We start from the raw sequence: 26,137 nt of genomic DNA on the forward strand, positions 1-26,137 counted from the left end.
GAGGGATGACGATCACCACAGAAATCAGCGAGTCAGGGTGCCAGGCTCCCAGGCAAGCCGACCCCAGCGGCGGTACCGCACCCCGGAGAGCTGTGCTCGGAGAGGCACGCTACAAACCCCACGGACTCTCGGGGCTGGGTGGGTACAGTATTTAACACCTGATGCTCACAGAATGAACACGGCTTTCACCTTCATCCAGAAACCTCCACAGATGTCCTCACTGAGTACTTCGGTGGACACAGAAGAGGTGAGGGGCGCCCATTGCAAGAGAAAAATGACCGTACATGAAATATGAACTTCTGGGGTGTACAGATTAAAGTAACTGGAAATGTGAATTATTCTGGCAATGAAATAAAGTATTTCCAGTACGGAAGAGACGTGGTGCACACCAGGCACCGCTGGCTACCCGGGGGGCTCCGGCCACCCCTGCTGAGGGGCCAGGCCCCGCTGACGGGGCCGGCGGGGCCCTGGAAAGCCCCGGGGAAGGGTCGCTTCCTCGCCGTCGGGGCGCGGGCGGGCCTCCCCGCCACAGGGCGCTCTGCGGCAGCGAGGCGGGACGGCAGCCGCCCCGGGAGGTGCCGCCCCGTCCGCGCACTTCCTCAGCGGCCCGCGGAGGCGGCCGCGGGCAGCCCTCGTCCCCCGACGGGGTGGAGGCGGAGAGCCGCGGCGGGACGATGACCCAGCACCGGCAGCCGCGTCCCGCCGCGCCGCTGGACGAGGAGCTGGAGGCGCTCGGGTAAGCGGCGGTCGGGGCGGCGCCGCGGGGGTCCCCGCGCGAAATGGCGGCCCCCGCCCAACCCCGGGGGCGGCTGAGGGGCGCGGGGGTCCCCGCGCGAAATGGCGGCCCTCGGGTGGTGCCGGGCCGCCCGACGGGAGCTGACAGGGTGGGAGCCGCTGTTTCTTGCTCCTGAATTTGGTCATGAAGTGAGGAATAAGATAAACCGGGTTTCAACGAGCCCACCGAAGTGCTCCGTGCATACTGTGCAGCCCCTCAGAGAAGCCCAGCGCCTTGTCCCTGTGGCGGGTTTGAGAGGCCGGCAGGCTCCCGTGTACAGAGGATGCTGGTGTGCCGCAGGTGAGCGGCAGAAATAAATAATAGTTAGGAAAACTAGACCCAGGCAGGCATTTCAAATATTGTGGTGAGTTAGAGGCGGGAGCTACAGCTTCACTCAGAGAAGCTCCGCGACGTTGGAAACTCCTCCGTCGGGGAAGAGCCCGGGTTGAGCCGCATCGCTTACCTGCATCTCAAGGGAGCACCAAGCCCAGAGCCTGTCCTGCGGAGCTGCGTCATCCCTTCGGCCATCTCCTCACAGCTTGGCCGGGGCCCCGGCCCAGAGGGCTGCCGTCGCAGCCGACATGCCGGCCGCTCCTTGCTGGGCCCTGGGAGGCAGCAGGCTTCCCCAGGGCGCCTCGGGCTTCGGGAGTGAGAGCAGCGGACGGTTCGCAGCCGTTATGAGGACGTCGCCCTCGCTCAAAAGCTAAACCCGAGGAGCAAAAAGGAAAGCCAAAGGTTGCAACAGACCTTGCTCCCTATCCGATGTGACTCACCCATTTTGTCTGCCAGTTAGCTTTGCTTTTTACAGGAGGAAGCCTTGGGTTACTTTTTCACTGGGAGCATTGCCGTGGGTGAAAAGAAACACGGCCAGGGAGGGAAGGATTGGTGGCAGCAAAGCCAAGGGGAGCTAAAGCAGAAGAAATGCCAGTGGAGAAAAAAGGCTCTGGTGTCACCTCTGCATTCAAAAAGCATAGATGAAAAAAGTGAAGTTTTTTGTTTCCTGAGTACTTATGAATAAGGACCAACTCATTATTTTTGTGATTAATTCACTTAGTGAAGAAATTGGAGTGCAACAAAGAGACTTGGAATTATTCTTTCCACACTGCTATTTTCCCATATTTAGAACCTGTTAATGAAATGCCTGTTAGCGAAGCATCTAACAAATACAAAATGAAGTAAAGTCATTTTGCAGTGGTACCCAGAGTGGCCATTATATACTTTTCCTTTACATCTGTAAGATTATGCTCATTCTAAAAAAGTATCTACAGAAAAAGAAAAAAAAAAAAAAAAGAGTTGCAGCTGCTGTGGGAAGCATGATTCCCAATTACCAGACTTTTATTCATTTAGACTATATGGCCTGAGTTGATTTATGCCAGTAGCCTGTGCTTATAAACAGCCTTGCTGTTTGTCAAGGAGTTTGTCCTCATAGATGATCTTGTAGGATGGCAGCCTGATGTAGTCCCTGATGTGGTACCATTGACAAGGAAAGACTACAAATGAGAAGGCTACAAATATGCATTTTTACGGCTGTAGCTTCTTTATTTTATTTCCACTTCAATAGAAAACCTAAACTTTTCACCCTACCACAAAATACTAAGCATCTCCTTCAGGGTGGAGTGTTGAGTTAAATGTACTAAAGGTGAAAAGCAATGCCAAGCAACGATTCCCTTCAAATGATTAAACAAAGCCCTTTTTTTGGGCTAGTACTAAAGCCACTTTTTTTTTTTTTTCTTTTTTCCAAAGAGGAAAAAGAAGTCCTTACACACCAAACATTCTGGTAGCATAGTCTAAAAGATCTCTTAATGTAAATACTTTTTCAGCTGTGAGAAGTAGGTTTGTCACTCTCCAGACCATAACATTAAATTCTCAGTTATCACAAGGGGTTTTTTTTATCTTAAACTTAGTCCCTGGTGCTATCACAGTGCTGAGATCCCCTTACACCCGACATAGTACGTAGCACAACCGAGATGCAATTCTGGTGAGGAATATATGTCATTGCCATAGTAAAGACTGACAGAGACAAGGGTCATTCAAATGGGGAGCAGCTTTGACATTCACATACTTTTGGGGAGGAATTTGAAGCAGGTGATTTTAGAGCTTCTGCTTTTCTGTGCAAAAATCAAAGCAGCTGGAGAAGGTTGGAAGAATTGTGAAATGGGAAAGACTTTTTCTTTACTTTTAAGAGAAGGGTTGGGTACCAGCACATCCTCATAGTTTACCAGGTCAGGTGTTCATCAAAATGGAAAGTTGACAGCAAAGTAGATGGGTGTACAGTGTAAAACCTGACTCTCTGCTACGTTTGGAGGACCTGGTATTTGCTGGACTGTTCTAGCTTAATGCTCCTGTAATTACACTAAGAATATTGAAGCTGGTGAGAGCAAGGCAGGGGGGAGGGAGAAAAAAAAAATCAATATATACCAAACCCATCTTTATTTTACCCCTACTCTAGAGATATCCCATCTGTCTCAAAAAGAAGATCAAGAAATAATATCTAACAATCTCAGTTATCATCAGGGACAACCACTGAAAGATCTAAATATATCTACAGCTGTTTATCAGGTTGGATTTTTTTTTTCCCAGAGCCTCAGTATTTGGAAAGATGGACTTTCTGACCTTTTACATCACAACAAAAGAAAGCAAGAGTGATGGGTTTGGCTTTTTTTTTTTTTTAAATATTTCATTCAGTCTGAGGGAAGATGGTGGCTTTTATTTATTTGGAGAGTTTGGGTGATCAAGCAATCAAGAGTTCAAAGTGAAAATTCAGATTACTGTCAGCTTCGTTGTCAAGGTGTTTATAGGTGGAACTAGTGCCTAATGAAAAGGAAGATCAAAATCAGAACACTGTTAAAAATGTGTTACCTCATTCATTAACTTCTCTAAATCTACCAAAATATTTAAAAAGGAGCACTGAAGTTTGTCAAAAGAGACATAAGCATCTTGGCTTAAAGGAAAAGGAAACTGACATCATGATTCTTTTTTGAAGGTCTCTCTGGCTATTCCTGGAGTCAACCCTTTTTCCAATGCCATTTATTGGTGTTACTGCCAAAAGGACAGCCTGTGCACTGCAGTGTGAAACTTGTGTAGCTGATCATGTATAATGTGAGTTTGGGGAATTCCACATTGCAGTTCACATTATTTGCACAGGAGACGAGAATGTGGAATATCTCATCATCCAAGTAGTTACAGGCTGGTCTGGTAACACAGCATAGCTTGGGTGACACTGTTTGTCTTTTGCAGGTGAAAGGCGCAGGGCAAGAGGAAACAAGTTTTTGTCACCTTTTCCCTTTTGCAGTCTGAGTGTTGTCATCCCTTGCAGCACAGCTTTTATGTTCCTCCAGCACCAGGTTTGACAAAACCATGACAGGCAGTATTTGTAAGACTGAACAATACACTTCATGCTTAGTTTTAGTAACAGAAGAGAAATTAGGCCACAGGACTAGATCAAATGATCAGTTGGGGAATTGAGGAACTTGTATGACTGGGACACGGCAAACCGTCGTAAGAATCTTTTTTCTATATTATCTATATTTTTTAATTTTTCTAGCAGATAATTTTTAATTTATCTATATTTCTAACATAAACAAGGGCAAAATTACAATGGCTAGAAAGTGGGCAAAAGAAATGGGTGCAAATCAGAACAAAGGCAGTTGAGAGAAGGGGGAGGGAAAATGGAACTGAAAAGCAGAAGCTGAACTAGTGAAAGCCTACAGTTAGAAGACATGAACTTTAAGGCTGGATACACTGACATTACTTCCTCATATTTCTGTTTTAAAATTATTTTTCCTATGAAATGGCACCCTTGTATTCCAACAAAGTACTTTACAGAGGTGTGCGATTAAGTGTGACACATTGAAAGCATGTCTAATATATACCAGTTTTGGTTGTATGCCACCTATAACTTCTGTCTTAGCATTCTCACTCTTTTGTAGGTCCTCTAGAGCTCTGTCAACTCATGCACCATTAAAAACATTGCCAAAACGTCACTTTTACTGACGTGAGGTAGAGAGCCCTTTGTGACTTTCAGATGAGAAGTAATCCTTCTACAGTTTGATATTAGAAAAAAAGTTAAAATAAAAAAAAAACCAAACTTGACAAATACGATCTGGAAGTTGCTGAAATCCAGCATGCAGAGAACTAGCGAGGCTATTTTGTGGAGTCATTTTTGGAGTACAGGCACATGAAGAGCATTTCATCCAGCCAAAGGAGATAAGTCAGTGCTTTCCCGCTCACTCCATCAAGCGGTACAGTGTATTACTCCTTTAACCCAATAATGGGAATATGTCTTTGAGGCCAGTATATAGTTTCAAAGCGTAAGAAAATTCAACTCATTGTGGTTGAAGATATTTTTTTAATACCAAAAGAAGTGCAAAACCTGCCAACATCTACTACCACAAAAACAAACAAACAAAAAAACCCAACAAAACACCAACCCAGGGTAAATAACTGCTCTGAATAATACTGAAGTCCTACTGAGAGCACATCTGGACCATCTCCCCCTAATGTGGATTGCTGTTCCCTTTCAGAGGTGGACAAGAGATGAATTAGATTTGCTGAGTTTCTGCTTGGCTCCCGCAGCTCAGGCAGCTGAGGTGCTTTCCATGGGGACGGCCACCCACCGAGGAGCACAAGCAGTATTGCACCTTCTGTGGTAGAGGAGGGAGCTTCTGGGAAGGGAGCAGAGAGATCACCCAGCTGAATACTGAGAATCTTCTTCACGCAAAGTTCAGAGAAGGAACTTTGAATTGCCTGACTCTTTACAAAAGCAAGCCAAATATGCACACAGTTTCTAACTCTACCCAGGCTATAACTATCCGAGAACATAATCTGATAAGGACACAAAAAATAAGCGTGACCTCTGCCCACTGCATTTATCTGATAGTTGGGCATACCTCAGAGTTACCACTTCAGACACTAAGAACAAATGGCGGTCAGAAATTCTGGCTGTGCTCTCATCTGGTGCTAGCTATCTTTCATGTTTCTGAGGAAGAAAAGCGAGTGTTTCTACTGGGTGTTACACAGTTTGCACATAGAAATGGCCAAGAAGAGAATTATCCAGGTCACTCAACATTCATCCTTGGCTTAACCATGGATGAGTGTGTGTGTTCCTTGTGTATTCCGGTATTGTTAAAAAACTAATCTACCTGTTGCCAGCTACAGGTTTATTCACCAGCCCCTGTTTACACAGGTAGAAATGTTTTGCAAAATATCTCTATGGTTTCTTTGTCAACACCATTATCAAAATGACAGATGCCATACCTAAGGCCTGCCTGATCTGCAGGGGACATAGAAATGAAGTTTCACTAACATTTTTCTTTGAAGCATCTTGGGTTGTTAAAGAAAAGAACAAATGAACATTTTGAGGATGATATTCTTACCTGAAGAGGGAGTTTGCCCCAACCCAAACGTTACTGTAACATACGCCTGATCATCACCACTGTGTAGGGATGGTCTAGTCACTGCATTAACTACACAGAGATCTTAATGAAAGAAGAGATTTTAATGCAGGTGTGTCCTGTTCTGGAGTTGTGATGATTAGCATAGCTGCTGTGGTACGGCTGGCGTAAAGCATGGCTTGTACTCTGACAGCCACCAGCTTACCCCATGGGGGAACCCCACTGGTGACCGGGTGGGCAGATCCTTAGGGCAAGGCTGTGTGCTCTGATGAGTTTTGGTTCTCTGGGGCACTGTCTCTCTCATTTCTTTCTCCTCCTTCTCTTAACAGCAATGTCAGCAAAGCCCTTCCTATGCTGTCACCGATGCAATCTGATCTAAAGAATAGGCTAATTTCTGAAAATGCTTTATTTTCCAAAGAGAAACAAAGGTAGTCTCCCTAGGGCCGTGTGCCCGCCTTAAGACATGCTTTCGTGGGCCCAGCAGACTCTTCCACTCCAAAGAGCAGGAAGAATAGCATGGTCCTTCAACAACGTGCACTGACAACACAAACATGCTTACATGTATGGGATAAAGATATTTAATGTAATTTAGGACAAAGTTAAAGTAAGAAGAATGGATAAATGACGGCAATTATGAACTCTGAAACTGAGATCGCAAGTCAAATTGGCAATAAGGAACCGAAAAAAGAGGAGCACGCAGGACTTTTTTTATAGGAGGAATGAAATAATTAGAAAATAAAAACCTCCCAGAAGTATGCATGCATTTGAGATGGAAGGGTGTGCCAGGCCGAGGGCACCCAGCAGACGTGACTCTGAAGCAGGGAAGGACGTTCCTCTACCTTTCTTCTTGTGCTTCTTCAGAGAAATCTGAATCAGGAACCCCAGGCAATTTCTGCACTACTGGTGATTTTCAGTCTGACAAGCATCAAAGTACAGGGCATATTTCTGTTGGTTTTTTTGTAGTGAATACAAGGCTCTACAAGTTGGGTCAAATAAAGATGACTTTTGGAAGGACCTTCAGAAACAGTCCAATATGCAAGATAGGCACCATGGTTCAAAATGAATGAGTTAAGACAACTCAGTTTTTTGAAGGACTTGCTAGGGGCTTCAAACAGATGGGTGTTTGTAAAGCCTTTTGATTTCCTTAATTTCTTGTTTTAAGAAGGCAAGAAGGTAGATGCAGTATTATGTTTCCTATCAACAGTTTCCTCCCCCAGGTATCACTTGGAAGACATCCAAAACTTAAGCTAAAGGTGACTGCCCTTTACAGCATCTTGCTGAATGAGCCATGTCTCCCACCTTGATTTACCTGCAAATTTCAAAGAACTGCCTAAAAGATATTTTCTAAACAAGATAAATAGAAGGATTCCCCCTCTGACAAATACTTAAATTCAACTGAAATGTATCTAGTAGCATCTAACCACAAGGCTGTTTGGGTTTCTTTTTAGTCCTGTTTACTTATATTTGTGTCATCAGGCAGGCTTGATTGGGAGAGCAGACTGTTTGCGTAGGTGTGCATTTATTTACCTCCCTGGTGGTCTGTGTGCAAATGCTAAATTTTCCACGGCATTTTTAAATTTTACCTGTGTTCATGCAATTGGAATGAATTCGGAGTGACCATTTTCAGAGTGGAATATCCAAGTAACCTGACAGTTGTTACTGATTGAACCATCTGTGACAGTCAGGAGGAGGAAAAAAAATAGCTATGTATAATGCAGTCACTTTGGTGCTAAGATCTGTATTACTGTCTCACATCCACTTCTACTTCTTAAGCTGAGCAAGAGGAACATGGTAACATTTGAGGGATTTTTGTCCGAGACAGCATATTTAGGCAAGAAGACTGGTGCAACCTCATCAGTTAAGATTTAAAACTGCACTTTAAAACAGCATTATTTTCCCAATTAAGTGGGTGGAGTTTTGTTGGGTTTTTGTTTGTGGGATTTTTTTTTTTGGCGCACAGTGGTAAAATTTCATTAGTCACTGGCCTTTTATGTATAAAGAGAGAGTAGATTTAAACACTATTTTTTAAACTTAAAAAAAACCCTTTTAAAACCTTAGTAAAAGGCTTTTTGGAAATAAGGTAACAGCACACTTATGAACAACCTCAAACTGAATATGCCTCCTTTATGAAAATGACCACTTATGGATTTTCCCAACGTATGTTTCTTTTGCACAGAAGCGGGAGAAATAGCGTTATGAAATTTCACCCAAAACACAGTGTTGTCTTCTCAGCCGTAGGTCTGGCCAAGCGTGCATGCTGATACGATCCTCATCGCATCAGGACAGATCTGACCTTTGACTGTTACTTACTTGGGCAGTTAATCCCAAAGCAGATTTTGGCTAACAGGTGTTTCAGAGGATGACACTTTGATCTTTAAATATTCATTATTTTATTCTACTGTGTAGATGGTCCACAGAGCACGTTCTAGAGCCAAAGCAGCAATACCCTGCCGATATTGAGTTTCACATGGATCTTGTCTTCCACAGGGTTAACAGTCTGGAGTCTCACATAAAGCAATTTATCAGCCAGCTGGCCTTTCAAACAGGCAGCCGTCTAAACTCAGAGTTAAACCTTTGTGCGAGATGCCAAGTTTAGTGGCAACTTGTGATGAACAGATAAGGAGAAAGAGTATACAATTACACCTCATTTCAGTTTGAAGACTGCCATGATACAAATGCTGGAAAGTGGTGTGATCACGCTTCTGCTTTCAGTGAAACTGTATTTCTCTGGCTGAAACAGTAATAGACTTTTGCCCCAATACTACAGTCACACACAGTTTAAAGGACAGGGAAGGAGACTGGGCACCACTCCACATACAGACAAGGGGGAGAAGCTTGCTCCCTGCAGAGCTGTGCCCTGGGTACAATATCCCCTCCTCTTTCTGCACCAGGGGTTCTGGTGGGTGTATATAACTGTCCTTAATACCTGCACACAGCATGTCTTACAGGATTGGCGCTCCAGCCTTTTATAGCTGTGGCTCTTTTTTGTGTTTGGTCTCAGGATCATTTCTAAGGAGATGTGTTTCTATTGAAAGAAACGAGGTGTTTCTATTGTGAATCATTCTGGATGGAAACGAAGCTGTAAACATTTCATGATCTTCTTTGCAGGATTTTTTCCTGTGGAATTTCTCATGTAAAAAACTTAATGAAGTTAGTTTTAACTGAAGTTAAATGAAGCAGGCGTTTAGATGTTTTCGTGCATTGTTCAGACCACGTATGGCCAAGCGGCAACAATAGCAAGATTTCCTCAATTTTCACTTCAAATTGTCAGTTAATTTTGGTCCCTTCCTCTGTTCCTTCTTCCAAAAACATTATGCTTCAAATGAAAATGTTAAGCTTAGGCAAATGTGTTTAATTGCAGATCTTAGCAGTGCAGATGAACTGAGATGCGGGAAATAGAGTTTGGGAGGAGTTTAAGGGCTGCCGGTTTGCCCCAAAAGAGGAAGTGTACCAAAGCATGTAGATAGGTCAGGAAGTACAGATTCTGAAAATAGACAAAGGATCCTGCATACTGCCCCCCCCCCCCCCAATTGCTTTCACCTTGTCAGCATAGACCTGGGTAATTTGTTGCTCATGCAAGTAGAATTTGCAGGGTTTTTTAGGTTCAGCAAACTGTCAGCTGTTTGTACACAACTTCGTAGTTAACAAAAACCAAATAGTTTTCTGAGCATGTCAAAAGGAGGCTGTTGAAAGGGGCACAGTTCCGTGTAACCGGTGTGTGCCTGTGAGAAGGATGGTAACTCAAAATTGTAGCAGTGTTAGTTGCAGTCCTTCCTCTTTCTCTAACTCAGCTCCATAATGCAGCAGAAGCTGTCAGTTAAGAGCTGAGAAATGATGCTTTAACCTCTTGTATCTTCCCAGGTGGTATCATGATAATCTTACCCGACACGCAGCAGAAGCGCTGCTGCTTTCCAACGGGCAGGATGGAAGCTATCTCTTGAGGAAGAGTAATGAAAGGGAAGATTTGTACTCCCTCTCTGTAAGGTAGAGTATGGACAGAAGTGAATTTATCTAATGTCGCACAGCTAGCAGTTTTAAAATCTTCACTTACTCCAATGTTTGCTTGCATGTCTCATGCATTGAGATGACCTGCAGATTTTTTCCTAGGTCTTGAACTATTTTAATATATATTCCTAATGGTGTAATCCTGCTGAATGACATTTTGTTAGAAGAAACAAAAAATTTGGATTGGATTTGAAAATTGCTCTCATTTTTCCAAACTATGAATCAACCTTACTGGCAAAAAACATCATTCTGTGGATTGGCTGTAGATTTTCAGTCTGCATGATAAAACTCTGTATGGCAGTTACAAGAGTTTAAGAAACAGCTGATGGGAGTAGAAAAGTTTTATGATGAGGATGGTAGTAAATATACCTGTTAATAGGCGCTAACTTCACCGGTTTCTGGATCGCTGTATAGGAGCCATCATCTCTGAGGGATGATCCAGTGTTTGACTGGATGGTTTTACTCCTCCATTCTGGGCTAAGACTAAGCCTTAGCCGGTAACGCATGACTGATTTGAACAATATTTCGCAAGTGACAGACGTCAGGCCCTTGAAGTCAATTACAGCAATTTACATCAGTTCAGAACACAGCTGATACAGAGCACAGGTAGCCTGGCCTGGGTACTTCACTACTGAATCACATTTAAAGAATCACCCGAGAAGGAGAGAAGCCACAATATTTTAGAGAGGCAACACGACAGATGTATGCATTAGACACACAAGGTAGTCCCTGCGTGTCGGCCGAGTGGAGGTGACCAACCCTAAATGCGTTCTTAGCCTTTGGCAACTGTATGATATATTAAGCCTCTACAGTGAAATGTTAAGCTAGTACATTCAAGCTTATTTCTGCCTCAGACTGAACCCCTGAACAATTAGTGACCACAGCTCAGCTGAATCGCAGTAACTTTTTAAGCTAAAGTCACTTTGATCAATATAATGATGCTAGTTATTCACAACCCTAACAGATAGGAACACAGCATATGCCCTTGAAATTGTGACTTTCTGCATATTCAGTACCAGGAGCTGTTATAATTTTTAAGTGTAGTCGCTTGGAAACTGAGGAAAGTGCAATTTGCACATACCCTGTTCCCCAGAGGTATAAAAGGCAACTATGAATTGCTTCTCTCATCTCTGACAGAAGACCCAGGAACAAGTGGGCCTATACATACACTGCTGAAATTATTACCACTATAGGCAGCCATTTATGCAAGGAGCTTGGGGGGGTACCCTACAGATCTGAAGGTGGTGTTACAAAATGAGTATTCAGAGTAGCAATGACTGAATTGAGTGCAAGTCTTGGGAAAAAGAATAGTAGCATTTATAAGTAATAGCTTTCCTTAAAGAAAAAAAAAAAAGTAATTTTAAATGAATCATTGTCTTGCTGGTTAATATTTTTTGACTTTAAAATGTAACAACATTATTTGAGGTAATCTACCTCAGACAATTAAAAAAAAAATATGTGTATCGAAGCTAGTTTTAAAGGGCACTGAGGAAACAACTTACTGTAATAAAATAAAATCTAAATCATCGTTCTTTTAATAGGAAAAAAAGCTAAAGTGTTAGTTAATGATAATAAATTTGCTGCTTTAACAAATTCTAGCCTTAGAAGACCTAAAAAAAGTCTACTTCAGGCCGATTCCAATCTCTTGTTCAGCTCTCCATGTAGGAACAAGAGTTACATACTGCATTACCATATGAACTGAATATCCCAGTCTGGAGTTTGATCTTTTATTCTGTTATATTCGTTTTTTGGTGGTACAGCTCCCTTGAAATACTGATTTTATTTTTATAATTTTCTACTGTTTGTTTTAACTCTAAGTTTTCCTTTCCATTTTTTGACTAATATTAAAACCTAGTTTTAGAATAAGTAATTCAGTTTTGTTCTGATACATTTTTGTAGAAAGGGTAACTTTAGCAATTCTAGCTGTCATTTTCTTTCTCTCCTGAAATGTCTTCTATAGCTTTTACTTTACTTTCTGCCTCTGCCTCACAAGGAACTTCAGTCATTATTATAGTTTGTTTTAAAAGGAAACAATATTTAGACATCCCTTGAGGTTTTTATTGACAGCTGTAAGAAGGGAGATCCCATATTGCCTGAAATCCCCTCCCCCAGCTAAATTAGCCAACTTTAAAAAGGAACTAGGAAATAGAGTAGAAGTTGCTCTCATTGCAACATTGTATTTCTTGTGAAATGCAATGAAAAGATGAAAACCCTGTAATTGCAGCGGAGTCACAGCAGCTATTTGCTGTTGTAGGACGTTGGCACTTGGCTTGCAGGCATTGTGTCTCAGCTGACTGTAGCGCAAAACATGCGGGAGGTCAATAGAGGCCTGTTCTCCAATGTCACAAGTACTGTTCAAAGATAAATATTTGTTTAAATACCTGTATAAAATTATAATCTCCTGTGAAAGTGGCAATAAACAATGGAAAAGATGCTGTAAATCCCTTCCTTCACCATATTTTCAGTATATTTGCTACATACATTTTTCCTGAGACAAGGTTTTCTCTGGACTGTTTTGGATGCTAGTAACATTAACAGAAGTAATTTTTTCACAGGAGAGATACTTGCAATAAGTGCATCACTGTCTTCTGAAGTCAAAATAATTACCTGTCCAGGAAATGAGGCCTTGCACACTTCTCTAAATACCATCAGCTTTCATAAACAAATGCTGCTACTTCCCCGACAGACAAAGGACCCTGGTTCATGTTTGACAATGCCCACCATAGAGGAACCATTCATCTGAGTACAGAGACAAAGCAGACAAATTCTAAAGCCTTAGGTATCTAAAGTTAGGTTATTAAATCCTTGTTTGGCTGCAGAAAGGAAGCAGCCTATTTTTGAAAGAGAAACAGAAGACATTTTCAATGAGATTGGGATGTTACCTGAAAAGTAAGACATATACTGAGTAATATAGTACACCATCAAGACTAAAGCCTGGTAAGTGAAGGCTATCATCCTGCTTAAACAGAAGGCTGGAAACCTCATTTTTGAGTCTTTTTGCTGGTTGCCACAAGAGTTAATTTAACTTACTTGGCCTTTCTAGGCTTTCATCATCTCATACCTGTAAAGCAGCAATTAGATTTTTCTTAATAATCTGAGTCTCAGATGTGTTGAGTATTAGTGAGAGACAGTAATGGTAGTAGTATTGCTGCTAGGACAGTGATTGTCAGCCTGTGATCTGGGCCAGATTTCCTGTAGTGGAAGGTACTATTTAAGGGTTGTACGTGCCAAATGCCTTTGGCATTTATGCCTTGACAAATTTTCCTTTTTTTATTTTAGGGGAAAAGATTCTGTGAAACACTTCCATGTCGAACATACAGGAACTTCATTCAAATTTGGATTTAATGAATTTTCTAGCTTGAAGGAATTAGTCATGCATTTTGCAAATCAGCCTTTAATTGGAAGCGAAACAGGTAAGGAGAGCCATCTGTATGAACACATTTGTAGTCATGCTTCACACAGATCTAAGTAAAAGGAGCTTCCGATGTGTTATCAAATAGATCTACTGCTGAAGTGTTCCTCTTCAGAAATTCACATTTGTATTAACCTCAGGTATCTAAGATGTTCCTCTTCAAAAACTCTTTCAAGTACTCTGAAGATAAACTACATGTAAGCTTATTGGGTTTTTGCTACCCAGGGACATGAGCTCCTTTTGATTTCTCAGAGAGAGAAGGAAGCATTTCAAAATATGCGTGTACTGGGAGGAACAGAACCTTCTCAAAAAGAGCAAAACCCAGGCAGGGTGTTTAGTGAGGAAATAAATGTTCATCTGTGAAGCTGAAATCCCCCAATAAGAATAAACAGAAAAGGGACTTGAAATTGTTTAGCTCCACTATTCTTCATCCAAGGAAGAAGTCTACAGCAATATGTTCCCCTTTCCTGTAGGGAACGTGGCCAGTATTACCTCTCCCTTTCTGTCCACAGTGGATTACCCTGCTGATGCCATCTGCCATCACAGTGATTTATCTTGTTTTTAAGAAAAAGAGAGAGAAACGCACAGGCTTCTTTAGCAGCCAACGTGCTGCCTGATTTAAGAGTCATAAGATTAAACTTGATTCTTACAAGTGAGCTGAACACCGCCAGACCAGAATACTTGGAGAAACAGATGCATATTATCATGATAATGCCAGTTTTAGGTTTAGCTTCAAATATAAGAGTTGAAGATGTGTCAGTACAAGTTAGCGCCAAAAAACTTCAGTATCCTGTGTAGAAAGTGTATGCAAATAACTCAAGAGTAGTACTAATTATATGTGCAAGAGACCGGTTAAATGATAGTTGGCACATGCAATAACTGTAATATGTCACAACACTAAATATGCACCAGTGCTCTTTTAACCCAAGCATTAAATTCAAGGGTTGCTTTGCAAGCTTTTTTCCCCCCAAGAAAAATGCAGCGATACACTCAATATGGCACTTGGTATCTTTCAAAGCATTCTCTTTTTAAATTGCTTTTAAGAGCGGTTTGAACACAGAGTTCCTACATGTATCTTTCATGCCAGTAAGCTATTTTTCCTGTGAAATCAGACAGGCACCCACAGGCCTAACGCTGTAAAGATTTCAGATGACATATAAAACTTGTATTTCCCCATTCCTTCACTGCATGTGTTACAGACATTAATAATCAAGGCATTGGTGTTATGTGACCTCTGTGGACAGGATCAACACTGCTGAATGATGGGCTCACTTGTCACCTTAAAGCTCCCTAATCGGATTCTGCTGGCTCTGTGAAACCTCTAAGTTGGACGTGCTACAGAATAAGAAAAGCCATTTGAACATCACGTCATGAAACCTTCCACCTTACCTTACCACGGATAGCAGTAGAGAGGAAAAGAGAGTTAGCACTTAGGCAACATTCCTTCAGGTACAGGTGTCAAAGGTCTCCTGGGTGGTAACCAAGTTATACCAAAAAAGGGGGTAGGGGCTCATCAGAGCCCACTCTAAGCCAAGTGTCAGCACGGCAGAATGACTGGCCCAACACAGGGTCACACAGCAGGTTGGCAGAAGGGCCGGCAACAGAGTCTGATTTCTTAGGCCACACTTCCTTTCAGTGAAAAGCAGGAAGCGACCTTTAGCTCAGGCATTAGTAGAAAGCAGTTGGACCAGTTTTTCTTATTCCTTGTTATACTTACAAACAATTTTCTGTAGAATCACTGTGAGATCAGGAATGAAAGAGTAAAGCAAGATAGCATTTTTCATCTCCTCCTTGCTTTTGGACAGGATTTTGTAAGACAGAGACCCATGAGAGAGAATATGTAATGGTTTCCACTATCTTTCATTTAACTTTGTCTCACTGGAGCTAGTTTTGTGCCTGAAGAGGCACATCAGACTCTCTCTGATCAGTACTTGAACACACAGGCCTGCACCCCTGCGAACTGGTCCATGGAGCGCAGTGGTTCTTTCGTACTGGGACAGCTGCAGGTTTGTGCTTCAAGCCTTACAAACCTTGCCTTGTCTTACTACAGCTTCATTTGCCACTCCAAATTGCTACCTGGACTCACATCTATTTTCCTGAAGTGTAATGTGTACACTTCCTTCTGAACTGCAGATAATTAAAAGGAAATTAGGGCTACTGTGTTCTGTGAGATGGTTTATTGAACAGGCAAGCTGAATCTATTCAGTAACAAGGCTAAGGAATATACTATCATATTTCTATATTTTTATATTTATTCAAAGTGACAAGGTCAACACGTTATTCTTACCTGTTTGCTTGTGTGTTTATCAGTTTTTACCTAAGTTATTTTGAAAACATATAGAAACTTTACATCATTACCCAGACAAAAAAGCCAAAGTCACTTGAAGCTAACATTTCCAACAACGGGACTAATGTTCATTCTTCCTTAGAAATAGATATCATGCACAAACATGCGAAAAGAGTCTTGCTACAGCGCAGCTTTTACTAGTTCTTTTGTACAGTTACCAGATGATTCTGTACCTGTATCTTTTGTGGAGAAAAAACATGGAGAACTTCCTAGAAAACAAATATTGTATAAAATGTTAAACTAGTCCTCGCAGTTCTGCAACAGGGCTCATTATCCATGGTGTACAGATGATGGCACTCTGATTCTGTGCAACAGCTTAAGAGTAGTTTCTGTAGATGGTGATGGACGTGTTCTCAATTTCACTTTAAATGATAAAGCATTATTTTTCTGCAAGGCCAGAGAGAATTAAACTGATTTTGACTTTTCACCTACTGCAAGTTGAACATATCACATTTGCATACACCCCCTGTGCCTGTGAACAGATTTCAGTTGGTTACTTCAAATACAATTTTTCCACTTCCCTTTGTAGCCCTTCCCATTACAAAATATACTTTAAACTTTATTTCACTTTTAAATTACTCAATCACCTGTAGGTTTCAAGTACAAGTTCTTACCAATTCTAGCACCCTTCCTCTTCAAGAGCTGACAATATCAGCATAAAATGCAAATGGAGCAGCATTTGGTATGCTGTGACATTATTTTTAAAGGATGAGATTAGATGGTGTAGCAGTTACTGTTTTAAGGAGGTTCTTCACTGTTGTGAATAGTGTAATAGACTCACTATTGAGAATGCAGCTTTTTGCAGAGAACATGCAATAAACATGACCTTATTTGGAAAACAAAGAATGGCTATAATCAAAATGTTACTAACTGGAAAGAGCTATGGTGAAACAGTGAAAGGGGATGGTAATGTGGGCTTACTGTTAGGAAGCCTGTACCCGAAGCTCTGACAGATTAAGTGATTTATGCAGCAAGCAGTGGGTTCTTGGCAAAACCAGGATGACTGTTACGACCTCCTATCTAGTCTAGCATCCTGCCTACCCGCGCAGCCAGCCTCCTGTGCAGGAAGGGAATTTAGTATGTCAAGTGATTCCCTGCAAGCACTAGTGAGTTTAAAGGTTTTTAAAAGGTACCATATATTTACAGTTTTCACAGTTGCATGTAAACAGGTGTGATAATGTCTGTAGTCACATCTTTGTGAATGCAGTGAAAGAGTAGGTCACATGTAGGTCGGCATTTCAGCTGTAGCTACGAAATCTGTGTTTCGGTTTGTTCTGTATTACCTAGTTACTCCCTGACTGGAAAGAAGGTTCAAGCAGCACAGGAGGCACCTGCCTTTGAGGGTTGTCTGACAGTCCCGTTCTGTTGCTGTCTTGACTTTTCTCCACTTACCATGCATTGCGGAAGGGGTTTAATTAGCTACTGCTTAGAAGAAGGGAAGAGGGTTTTCAGTTTTGTTTTCAGAGATGTAAGAACAAATTGACTCGCACTGTACAGGGATGAGGGAATGGATTTAGGCAAGGTCCAGGTGCCCAAGGTGTTGAGGACCCTGAGCAACACAACAGAGCCAAGGAAGTGAAGGCAAGTGAATCCAGCAGCAAGTGCCCCTCTGTAGTTTGCATGGGTGGATTTTTGTAGAAAATACCCTTCACAATGTCTAAACTATTCAGATGATGCATGTTAGAAATACCTGTCTAATTATGTCAGTATGGGAGAGTCATTTATAGCATCTGATTGTTTTCTCACATGGGTGTGGCCTGAGTCTTGCCCCCTTGCAAGGAGAACCCCTTACAGGGAGTGTCAAAGAGATCTTGGGGAGATTATTAGCTCTTACGCCTTTTTGATTTTAGGAAGAGGTAAAGTTAACCATTCCACAAACAGGCAGCTGCTGCCAGTTACTTTCCAAGACTGTCTTGCCAAATGACTTACTCCTGCTCTTTTTCTCTCCAGGAACCTTAATTGTATTGAAGCATCCCTACCCACGGGAAGTGGAAGAACCTTCCATTTATGAGTCTGTCCGAGTTCACACAGCGATGCAGACGGGACGGACAGAAAGCGATCTTGTTCCAAATGCTCCCTCAGTAAGTTGTGTTCTGGTGGGAGGGGTGCTTCTCCTGGCTCAAGTTTAGTAGGATCGCTAGAGTGAGCTATGGAATAACACCAGTAATTCATCCCTTTATGGGTTCGTAAATACAGGAAGTCCTTGCCGACCAAGGCAAAACAAACACAGACTTGCTAAGTACAGTCCCATGACAAAGAAAGCCTTTTACAATTGTTGTTACCGAGACCTTCAATGCTGTCACTGGGAAAACATTGTCTGCAGCTGACCTAGGTGATTCTGACCATCCAAACAAAGAATATGTAAGAGGTTTTCATTCTCCTGTTACCTTCCTTTTAGAATGCCATCTTAGCAGTAACATTATCAGGAATTTTAAAAAAAGAAACAAACAAAACCAACAAACAAAACACACCACACAAACCAAACACAACACTTCTCACATCTTTCTGACAATGCTCATCAGGCTGTATGCAACAATGCGTGTGTCAGGTTGAACAGTAAGCCCTTGTTTTGCCAAACATCTTTTACAGCCAGTAGGAAGTCTCTCTCTCCCCACAGGTGAGGGGAGGAATACACTAAATAGCAAAACCAAGTAACAGCTACAAGATTTACCACATTTTGTCTCACGCAGTTAGTATGAGGATTAGATGACAGAAAACAGATAGTAGTCCAGACAGACAAACTCATTACTACTTGTTATTTTTGCAGTCTTCTTTGTTTGTTAGAATTATTTTGCCCAGTTAGCAATATACAGCCTCCTTCCTAACTGGGAGGAAGGAAAGAGCATCTCCGACTTTCTGGGTCGGTTAAAAAGTGACCTTTTGAAAAAAGAGGTGCGCAAGACAGGCAGGGACACATTTGGAAAAGGAAACCCCAAACAGAAGCGTGGTACAACCAAGTTAATAAGAGTACGTCTATCCTGATAGGTACATTACTGAGAAGGTTTTTTGGCATTTTCACACTTGGATTTTATTATTTTTAGAATCAGCTTGTCTTAAAGCAGGAAGACAGTTTGCTGTATCCTGACACAGACTTAAACCCAAAACAAAGCGATACGACAGAAAAGCCTCCACCCTTTCAGCCCTAGTAATTTTGAGCACAGTAAAAAGCTGCATCATGTTAAAAGCTATGCCTTACTGGTGTGAGAAACAAGAGAACATCTTCATATCCATTTGCGTCACCTGCTCTGACATCTGTGGCTCACTTGGACAGTAACTAGAGACTTTGAATCCCTAGTAACTCATATGTAAGTGAGACAGGTGGTTTCTCCAGAACAGTATTGCTCAGAACAGAGGGAATAGTATTTTAATTACATAAAAAAATTTTTGAGAAAAAGAGGAAGAGTTGTATTAATACAGGTTAGTGAAGTTGATAAAAGAACCACTTCTGATGTGTCTTACAACCAGCCCTTCATGGCTGAGTTCCACTTCAACCTCCAAAGAAACGTGACTTCCACATACAACCAATAAAAAGACGATATTTTTTCAAGAGCAAGTAGTAATTAACTTGGCAAGAATTTGGTTTTCAGAGGCCTGCAGTCTCACAACCAGGTCCCAACACAGAGTTTCAGTATCTGAGAAGCCAAAAGGTCCCAGCATCACTCACGGTGGCAGAGAAACAGTTCAAAAAACAGTTTTTCAATAAGCACATTGAATGTAACAGGTTTTTCCTCTCAAGCATGTGGCTGTTTGAGAGAAGAGAATGCCTAAGTAAAACAGCACTTTCCCCCTGACTTGCATTTCAAGAGCAATTTCTGTGGATAGTTCCACTGTCAGCTAAACCCCAGGTGCTTCTGGTTACAACAGGTACTGAGGCAACCATCTAACTATACTAAATAAACTGTAATAAAACTGTATTTTGCTGCGTTTGGTTGAGAAGATGCAGGCCAGAAGTTTGCTGAGGGAGGCAGGGCCTAAGAGATTGCCTTTAGGGCCAGCGCAGGTCCATGTTTACCCTAGTGGTGGATCCAGCCGTGTGAGAGGAGCACAGGGGTGAGGACGGGGCAAGTGGCCATGGGAAGTTTCCTCAAGAAGAGGCTGCTCTTCCATCTTCCGGGTGTAGGCAAAGAGGGGGAAATGGAAGCAGAGCTCAGTCTCTAACCCCGATTCCTTTCCTTGTTACTTTACAGCTTGGTACAAAAGAAGGATATTTGATAAAACAAGGCAAAATAGTCAAGGTAAGGAAAACTCTTACTCCTTGCTTCCACTCTGCAATCACCCGCCGAAGCTAGAGACAATGCAGAGCTGAAGTAGCTCCACCTGCATTCCGCTGCAGAGAGGAACAATTTGTGTTTTGAGCAACAGCAAAGCACAACTGTAAACCAGAGGAAGTCAACAGCTTTAAACGTTTTTCTTTCCTAAGAAGCATTACACTAAATTCTCACAAGACAATTACCATCCGTTCTTGATCTTTCAGAATTGGAAGACAAGGTGGTTTACACTGCATAGGAATGAGCTTAAGTATTTCAAAGACCAGACAGTAAGTAGCAAACACCAGTTCTACTGTTTAAACCTCTACAGAGGCAGCTGCAGCCTCCTCCTATCTCTGGCTTCTCACATCTGTATCACAGCTTTCCAAGCTAAAGCTTCCCTTACTGTCAGAGGGGTCAGACCTTTCAAATAAAATCAGAGTTTTGCTGATGACTTCAACAAGAGAAAGTAAGTTTTACAGCTGGAAAGCATTTACTGTGCTCTGTCAGTCTTGCCTACTAGATAGACTTGTTGTTTACAGTGTATTTTTTTGGTTGCTTTGTTCAGTGGATTTTAAGCTACCAGCACAACACAGCCTTTATCGGTAGCTTTGACACACAATCTAACAGACAGCAGTGCTATTAAAATATTTCTGCAAATACGAGTAGTATATTTTGCATTCCTTGATTTCATCCTTTTATTTCAAGTGGTTGCGCAGTATACATAGAAAATAATTCATCTAAAAATGTCTTCCTTCCTAGCACTCTGACATATGTTAATCTACTGCATCTGGGAAAAACAGCGTGTCCTTACAGTTATTGTTCCATTTCTATCTTAAACTGAGTAAAAATAAGAAATACCTCTAGAGTTTCTCCACCTTTACAATACCTCTGGTTCGGGTTCCTTCATAAACACCGCCAAACTGTTTACCTCTGCACCTCTGCCAAGCCCTATTTCAAGCATCTGAACAGATTTTAACACAACAGCAGACACAACTGCCCTCTCTCATCAGACATTACCAGTTATAAACAGTTACGTATTTACAGGGCCTTCCATCAGCTTTCATTTCAGTTCAGGCCAATGTGAATTAAGCTTCCAGGATAACATTTCAAAGGGCAGCACTCCAAATGTTTGAGTAGCATTTGTGACTTACCAGGCGAGAAGGTGTCTGTTGGGAATATGGCCTCCTCCGGGGCAGCAGCTCCGGTGTCTCCTGGCACTCCCATTGTTGCCGTGGGGTTGCAGATACCTACAGGCGAGCAACTTGCTGCTGGCCGTGGGATGACATTCGCCAGCACACCTCAGCACAAGCGGCTTTCTTCTAGCGTAGTGTATAACTAACAGCCACCAAGCCAGAGGAAAAACATAAGGACAGGTGAGAAAGCGATGGACACCGCCGTGCACCTGAGGAAGGACCCTGGGAAGAGCCGAGGGTGTTTGGGCAGAGAGCAAGCTGTTCTACTTCAGCTGCCTCTTCCAAGGTGCTCAACAGCGTGAGGCTGAAACAAATCAAAGAAGAACTCACACCTAGGGAGAATTAAACTCTTAAGGGAGATGGGTTGCAGTTACACACAGACAGCCTGCATCCCTGTGCTGGAGCACTCCTGGGCCTGTCCCAAGAAACTTAGATATACACACGCTGCTCATGCAGCCAGACTCATCGCTTCTGCTGCAAGCACTACTTTAGCTTTGCTTCTGCATTTCTCCCTGCCCAGCTTCATCCTTTTAAAGCACTTAGGAATTAATTAAATCTCCAACAGCTGGCTAGGCCTGATAAGACCTATAACCATCCCCTCATCTCTGTAAATCTTAGCTGGAAGTGACAGCAGATTTGCTGCTGTGTCAGCTACATTATAACGTATCAAACAAACCCTCAGCAGTCTGCATCTAGCTCAAGCTTTCCTGCAGTAGGGATCTCTGTTATGCGTCTAGCACCCAACTGACTGTCCTGGTCTTTTATGTTTAGCTCAATTCATATCACGTTAGCACTGATATGTTTGCTAGTTTGGGTTTATGGTGTTACAGCTATTGTACCTATGCCTGGAAAAACCTAGCATGTCTATAAAGGTCTAGATGCACTGAAGATGAACCGAGCTAGCCTTGTCTTCTATTTTCATGTGTTCCCATTTTAAAACCCTTTTATTTTTAAGGCCACAGAACCGATTCGGGCACTTGACTTAACTGAATGCTCAGCTGTGCAATTTGACTATTCCCAGGAAAGAGTCAATTGTTTCTGGTAAGTTGCTGTACTTTCTGCACCTTGCTGGGAAGGTCAAAATAGCCAGGGACGTTTGAAATGTAACCACGGGGTGCTTCTGAAAGCTCCCTTGCCAGCTGCCACCCTGCTCTTCCTCTAACTCACGAGTCTGTTTCTGTCAGCCAGCCTCTGTCAGTCCTGCATGGCTTTGCCAAATTGCTGCTGGCAAAAGTTTTTTTTCTTGACAAGGAGGAAGGGTGTAGGCCTTTGTGTAGCGGGCATTTCTTTTCCTAATTCTGTAAGCGTGTATAATCATCACCTAGACCTATGGAGCTTAGGTACGGTCCAGTTCCCAGTTCAGCCACTGCTGCGGGTCACACAGTAACTGCTTCTGTGCCCAAACGTGGGTCTCTTGTCCCAAATGTGGGTCTTTTGTCCTTCTGGGCCTGGGGCAGCATCTCCCCGAGCTGTGAATGACGGTAAAAAACCGTTCTGGGCTAACCTCCCTCCTGGTGACTGAACGGGAGCACCGCCTCCCTGCCCCGCTCTGTCTAAACAACTGTTGGTGCGGGCCAGCGGGGTTCAGTTTTGGGAAGAACTACCAGTTGTTCTAGCAATTTAAGAAATAGTTTTAACTGTTCGCTTACAGTTTAGTGTTCCCGCTAAGGACATACTACCTGTGTGCGAAAACTGGAATAGAAGCTGATGAGTGGATTAAAATACTGCGATGGAAACTGGTAAGATGATGTGCGGCGTTACACAGCAGTATGCCTCGGGCAGCCTCGGCACTGCCACCGTAACCCCCCAGTGTTGTAGCACCCAGGTGCTACCGTTCTCAGTATCTGCGAGAAGGGCGTACTCGTTCTGGCTTCCCGGCCAACTAGACTGGAATACGTGGTTTTTGCATAATGTATATGCCTGCAAAGCCACTGTAGCATTTTTGGGATGCACTTTTAACACACGTACTCGTTAGGAAGAAGAAATTACTTCCACCTTTAAGGATGTCATTGTGTAGATGGTAAACAGTATGGAGCATCAGCACAGACTGCATGTGTTGGTCATGACGTAAGCAATGAGAAGACAACGTAAAGGCTTGAAAGCGTTACTTCCTTAAAAACATCAGTACGTGGGTTGGTGGTACTCACCCGCATCCACATGCACGCAAAGAGTAACGGATTGCCCTTCTGTTCTAGTCACAGATACGGAAGCAACTGGAGCAGCGTAGCACCACCCTCAGTGCCTAGCTGCACCTCCGATGCTTCCGCTCCGCTGGCAGGAGTTGCCTCTTGGCCGAGGGGAAGGCATCGCTTACAGGAGGACGGTTTCACATGTCTCCATTACTCACAGCGGGCACACGTGTGCGTGCGTACCCGCGCACAGACGCTTGCACCCAGCTCTGCACGCAACGGATTCGTACAGCTGAGTGCTCTCCGGCTGTTGAGTCACGTGTGGAGACGGTTGCACAATCGGACTGTCGGTTTGGTACGCGTGGTGTATGCCTGTAACGCACTTAATTCGAACACCTGGTAACTAATCACAGGAGTAGTCACTGTTTAAAACTCCTGTGGTTATTCAGAGCACTCCCGGTAATTTATTGCAAGCTCCATCACAACTAACCATTAGCAGCATATTCTGTAACCTCGAGCCTGTTGTTTAAAACTAGTCCTTTCTGGAAACGTTAAATCTTTCTTTTGTATTACCTGTTTAGGCTCTAAACCAAGAGAAAAATGACAGAGGTAATGACGTTTTTGTAAATAGTATCTATATTACAATCCAGAGAATATATCAAGGCCCTTTTCAAGGTGATGGATGAGTAACACTTAGTTCCGGTCAAATATGTTTTTGCATGGTTTAGATGTATACTGCAGCAATGGCTATAAGCGAACGTTTGTTTCAGACAGCATCTATAGGCAACGGTGAGCAGCGTCGCGTGAGCACGTTTGTTTACGAACCAGGATTATGAGAAACAGGCAGCTGGTTCCCGGCGCCCGTATGACAGAGCTGCCACGGGACCCGAAGGAGGGGTGACAGGGCTCTGCTGGAAGCTTGGCCCGTGGCAGCCACCAGTGTTGCTAGTAGCGTTGTGAGTCAGGCCCCTTACAGTCCGCCTTGAAAATGGGATGGATTTTGTATTTTTCCCTCACGCAGAGAACTCAAGAGAGGAGGTTTTGTCCAGAACTGTTTAGAATTAAGCACTGCTTGCTTTATATTAAACAAAAAGCACCACGTACGCTAAAAATGTGAATTTAAAAGACTACATCTTCTACATAACCTGATGTAAATTTCCGTCTGTGTTTTGGAAGACTCATACACTTTTAACAGCACTGTGGCTCGCTACGGAGTTGAGAAGTGGAAGCCCAGTACTTTGGTGCCGTAGTCAGAATAGATGGTATGTTTTGGAAGCAAAGCCTGCCCAGTCCCACTCCTCCCGGAGGGGCGGGGAAAGAGGGGGGGCCCCGTCTCCCTGCGTGACAGTCAGGTTCCTGCTGAAACAGCGTGCGCAAACCTCTCCCGCTATGCAAATGCTGTGGCACCGGGCTCGGTGTTGCTCACACAGCAGGTCAGTGTTCAGTAGATGCCTTTACTGTGAGAAGACTGAAGAGGAGGAGGGGAAAAACATACTGGAAGAAAGAAAATCTAGATTTGGACATAGGAATAGCATTTTATTTCAACTTAGAAACTCAAAATATTTGTAAATATTTTTATACAGACTGTTTTCTGAATAAAGTGTCATTGTAAAACTACCAAAGGTCATCTGTGTTCCTGTACTGTATTGTTAAAGCTTTGTCCTCCTTTGTCCCTTACAGAAGCGGTTTAACAAACTGGCATCTCGCATTTAGTTAAAAAGCTCTGATGACTTTGTGTGAGATAGAGGCCGCATAAGGGGAAGAGAGAGATGATGTTATCCAACAGCATCACTGTTCTGTGAAAACAGCTTGGAAACGAAGCCTGAAGGGTAACCACAAAAGCAGCCTTCCCTTTTTCACATGAACAGGCCGCGTTACAAAATGTTAGAAGCAAGTTCAGCACATGGTGTCACAAACTGAAGCGAGGAAAAGAAACGGCGCTTGGCTGGCCGAGGAAGCCGAGTCACAGACAGACGAGCCGAACAGAAGCTGGCAGCAAGAGCCGGCCTTCGATGGAACACGAATGCTTTTTGCTAGAAATACACACAGAGACGCCTTGGGGCTCAGTTTCCAGCTGCTTCTGTAATGACCAGCAACAGAAAGCTCAAGCCAGGAGCTTAAATTAAGTGGAAAAGGGTTGACTGACAACTTCTATTCTCCAAGAGAGCTTTTGAGCCAAGAATTCCCAGTCCCCATTTCCAGCACCACTGTTTCCCCCCCATCCTGCCTGATGCTGAAGGTGGGCCAGGTACAAACGAGGGGGCAGCGGCACCCCCTTCCCAGCCCGAGGCAGAGACCCGGCAGGGGCTCTCCCTTAGACCAGCAGTGCTTGGTTTTGGCGCTGGAAGCCTACACTGCAGTTGTCACGAGGGGAATGTGGCAGGGAACGAGGGGGGGGCAAAGACCACGGGATCGATCCCCTGTGACAGGAACCGGGCCGGCACTAACTTCTGCATCTCGGCATTGGCACGGGACGCGGTATCCTTACCACCTGACTGAGAGAGGCACTGGCTGGTTTTCAGCCTGTAACCTCGCTGGATTTTGCACATTTACAAACAGTTAGAGAGACCTGTTCTCTCCACAGAAAAGCCAACGTGCTGTAGATTACCATGGTACAACAGAAGAGCGGACCA

At 43.2% G+C, this 26,137-nt stretch overlaps 1 protein-coding gene and 1 long non-coding RNA gene across 2 annotated transcripts in view; one reads left to right on the forward strand and one right to left on the reverse strand.

Annotated features, from left to right (window-relative positions):
* LOC148051480 (uncharacterized) overlaps nt 1-1,639 on the reverse strand; it is a 50,235-nt gene extending 48,596 nt beyond the window's left edge. The window contains exon 1 of the long non-coding RNA XR_015699742.1: nt 1,239-1,639. This is a non-coding gene — a long non-coding RNA (uncharacterized LOC148051480). The remainder of the gene's footprint in view (nt 1-1,238) is intronic.
* DAPP1 (dual adaptor of phosphotyrosine and 3-phosphoinositides 1) lies at nt 488-25,997 on the forward strand. The gene is made up of 9 exons (XM_087736765.1): nt 488-736; nt 10,030-10,152; nt 13,453-13,586; nt 17,883-18,013; nt 20,120-20,167; nt 20,407-20,469; nt 22,331-22,416; nt 23,027-23,114; nt 23,571-25,997. Exons 1-9 carry the CDS (start codon nt 675-677, stop codon nt 23,619-23,621), a joined length of 786 nt encoding a protein of 261 aa, XP_087592891.1. The 5' UTR covers nt 488-674; the 3' UTR covers nt 23,622-25,997.
* The last annotated feature ends 140 nt before the right edge of the window (nt 25,998-26,137 follow it).

The sequence above is a fragment of the Nipponia nippon genome, unplaced genomic scaffold (assembly GCF_047370975.1).
Source record: "Nipponia nippon isolate SJK-2023a ecotype South Korea unplaced genomic scaffold, ASM4737097v1 scaffold_6, whole genome shotgun sequence".
Classification (NCBI taxonomy): domain Eukaryota; kingdom Metazoa; phylum Chordata; class Aves; order Pelecaniformes; family Threskiornithidae; genus Nipponia; species Nipponia nippon.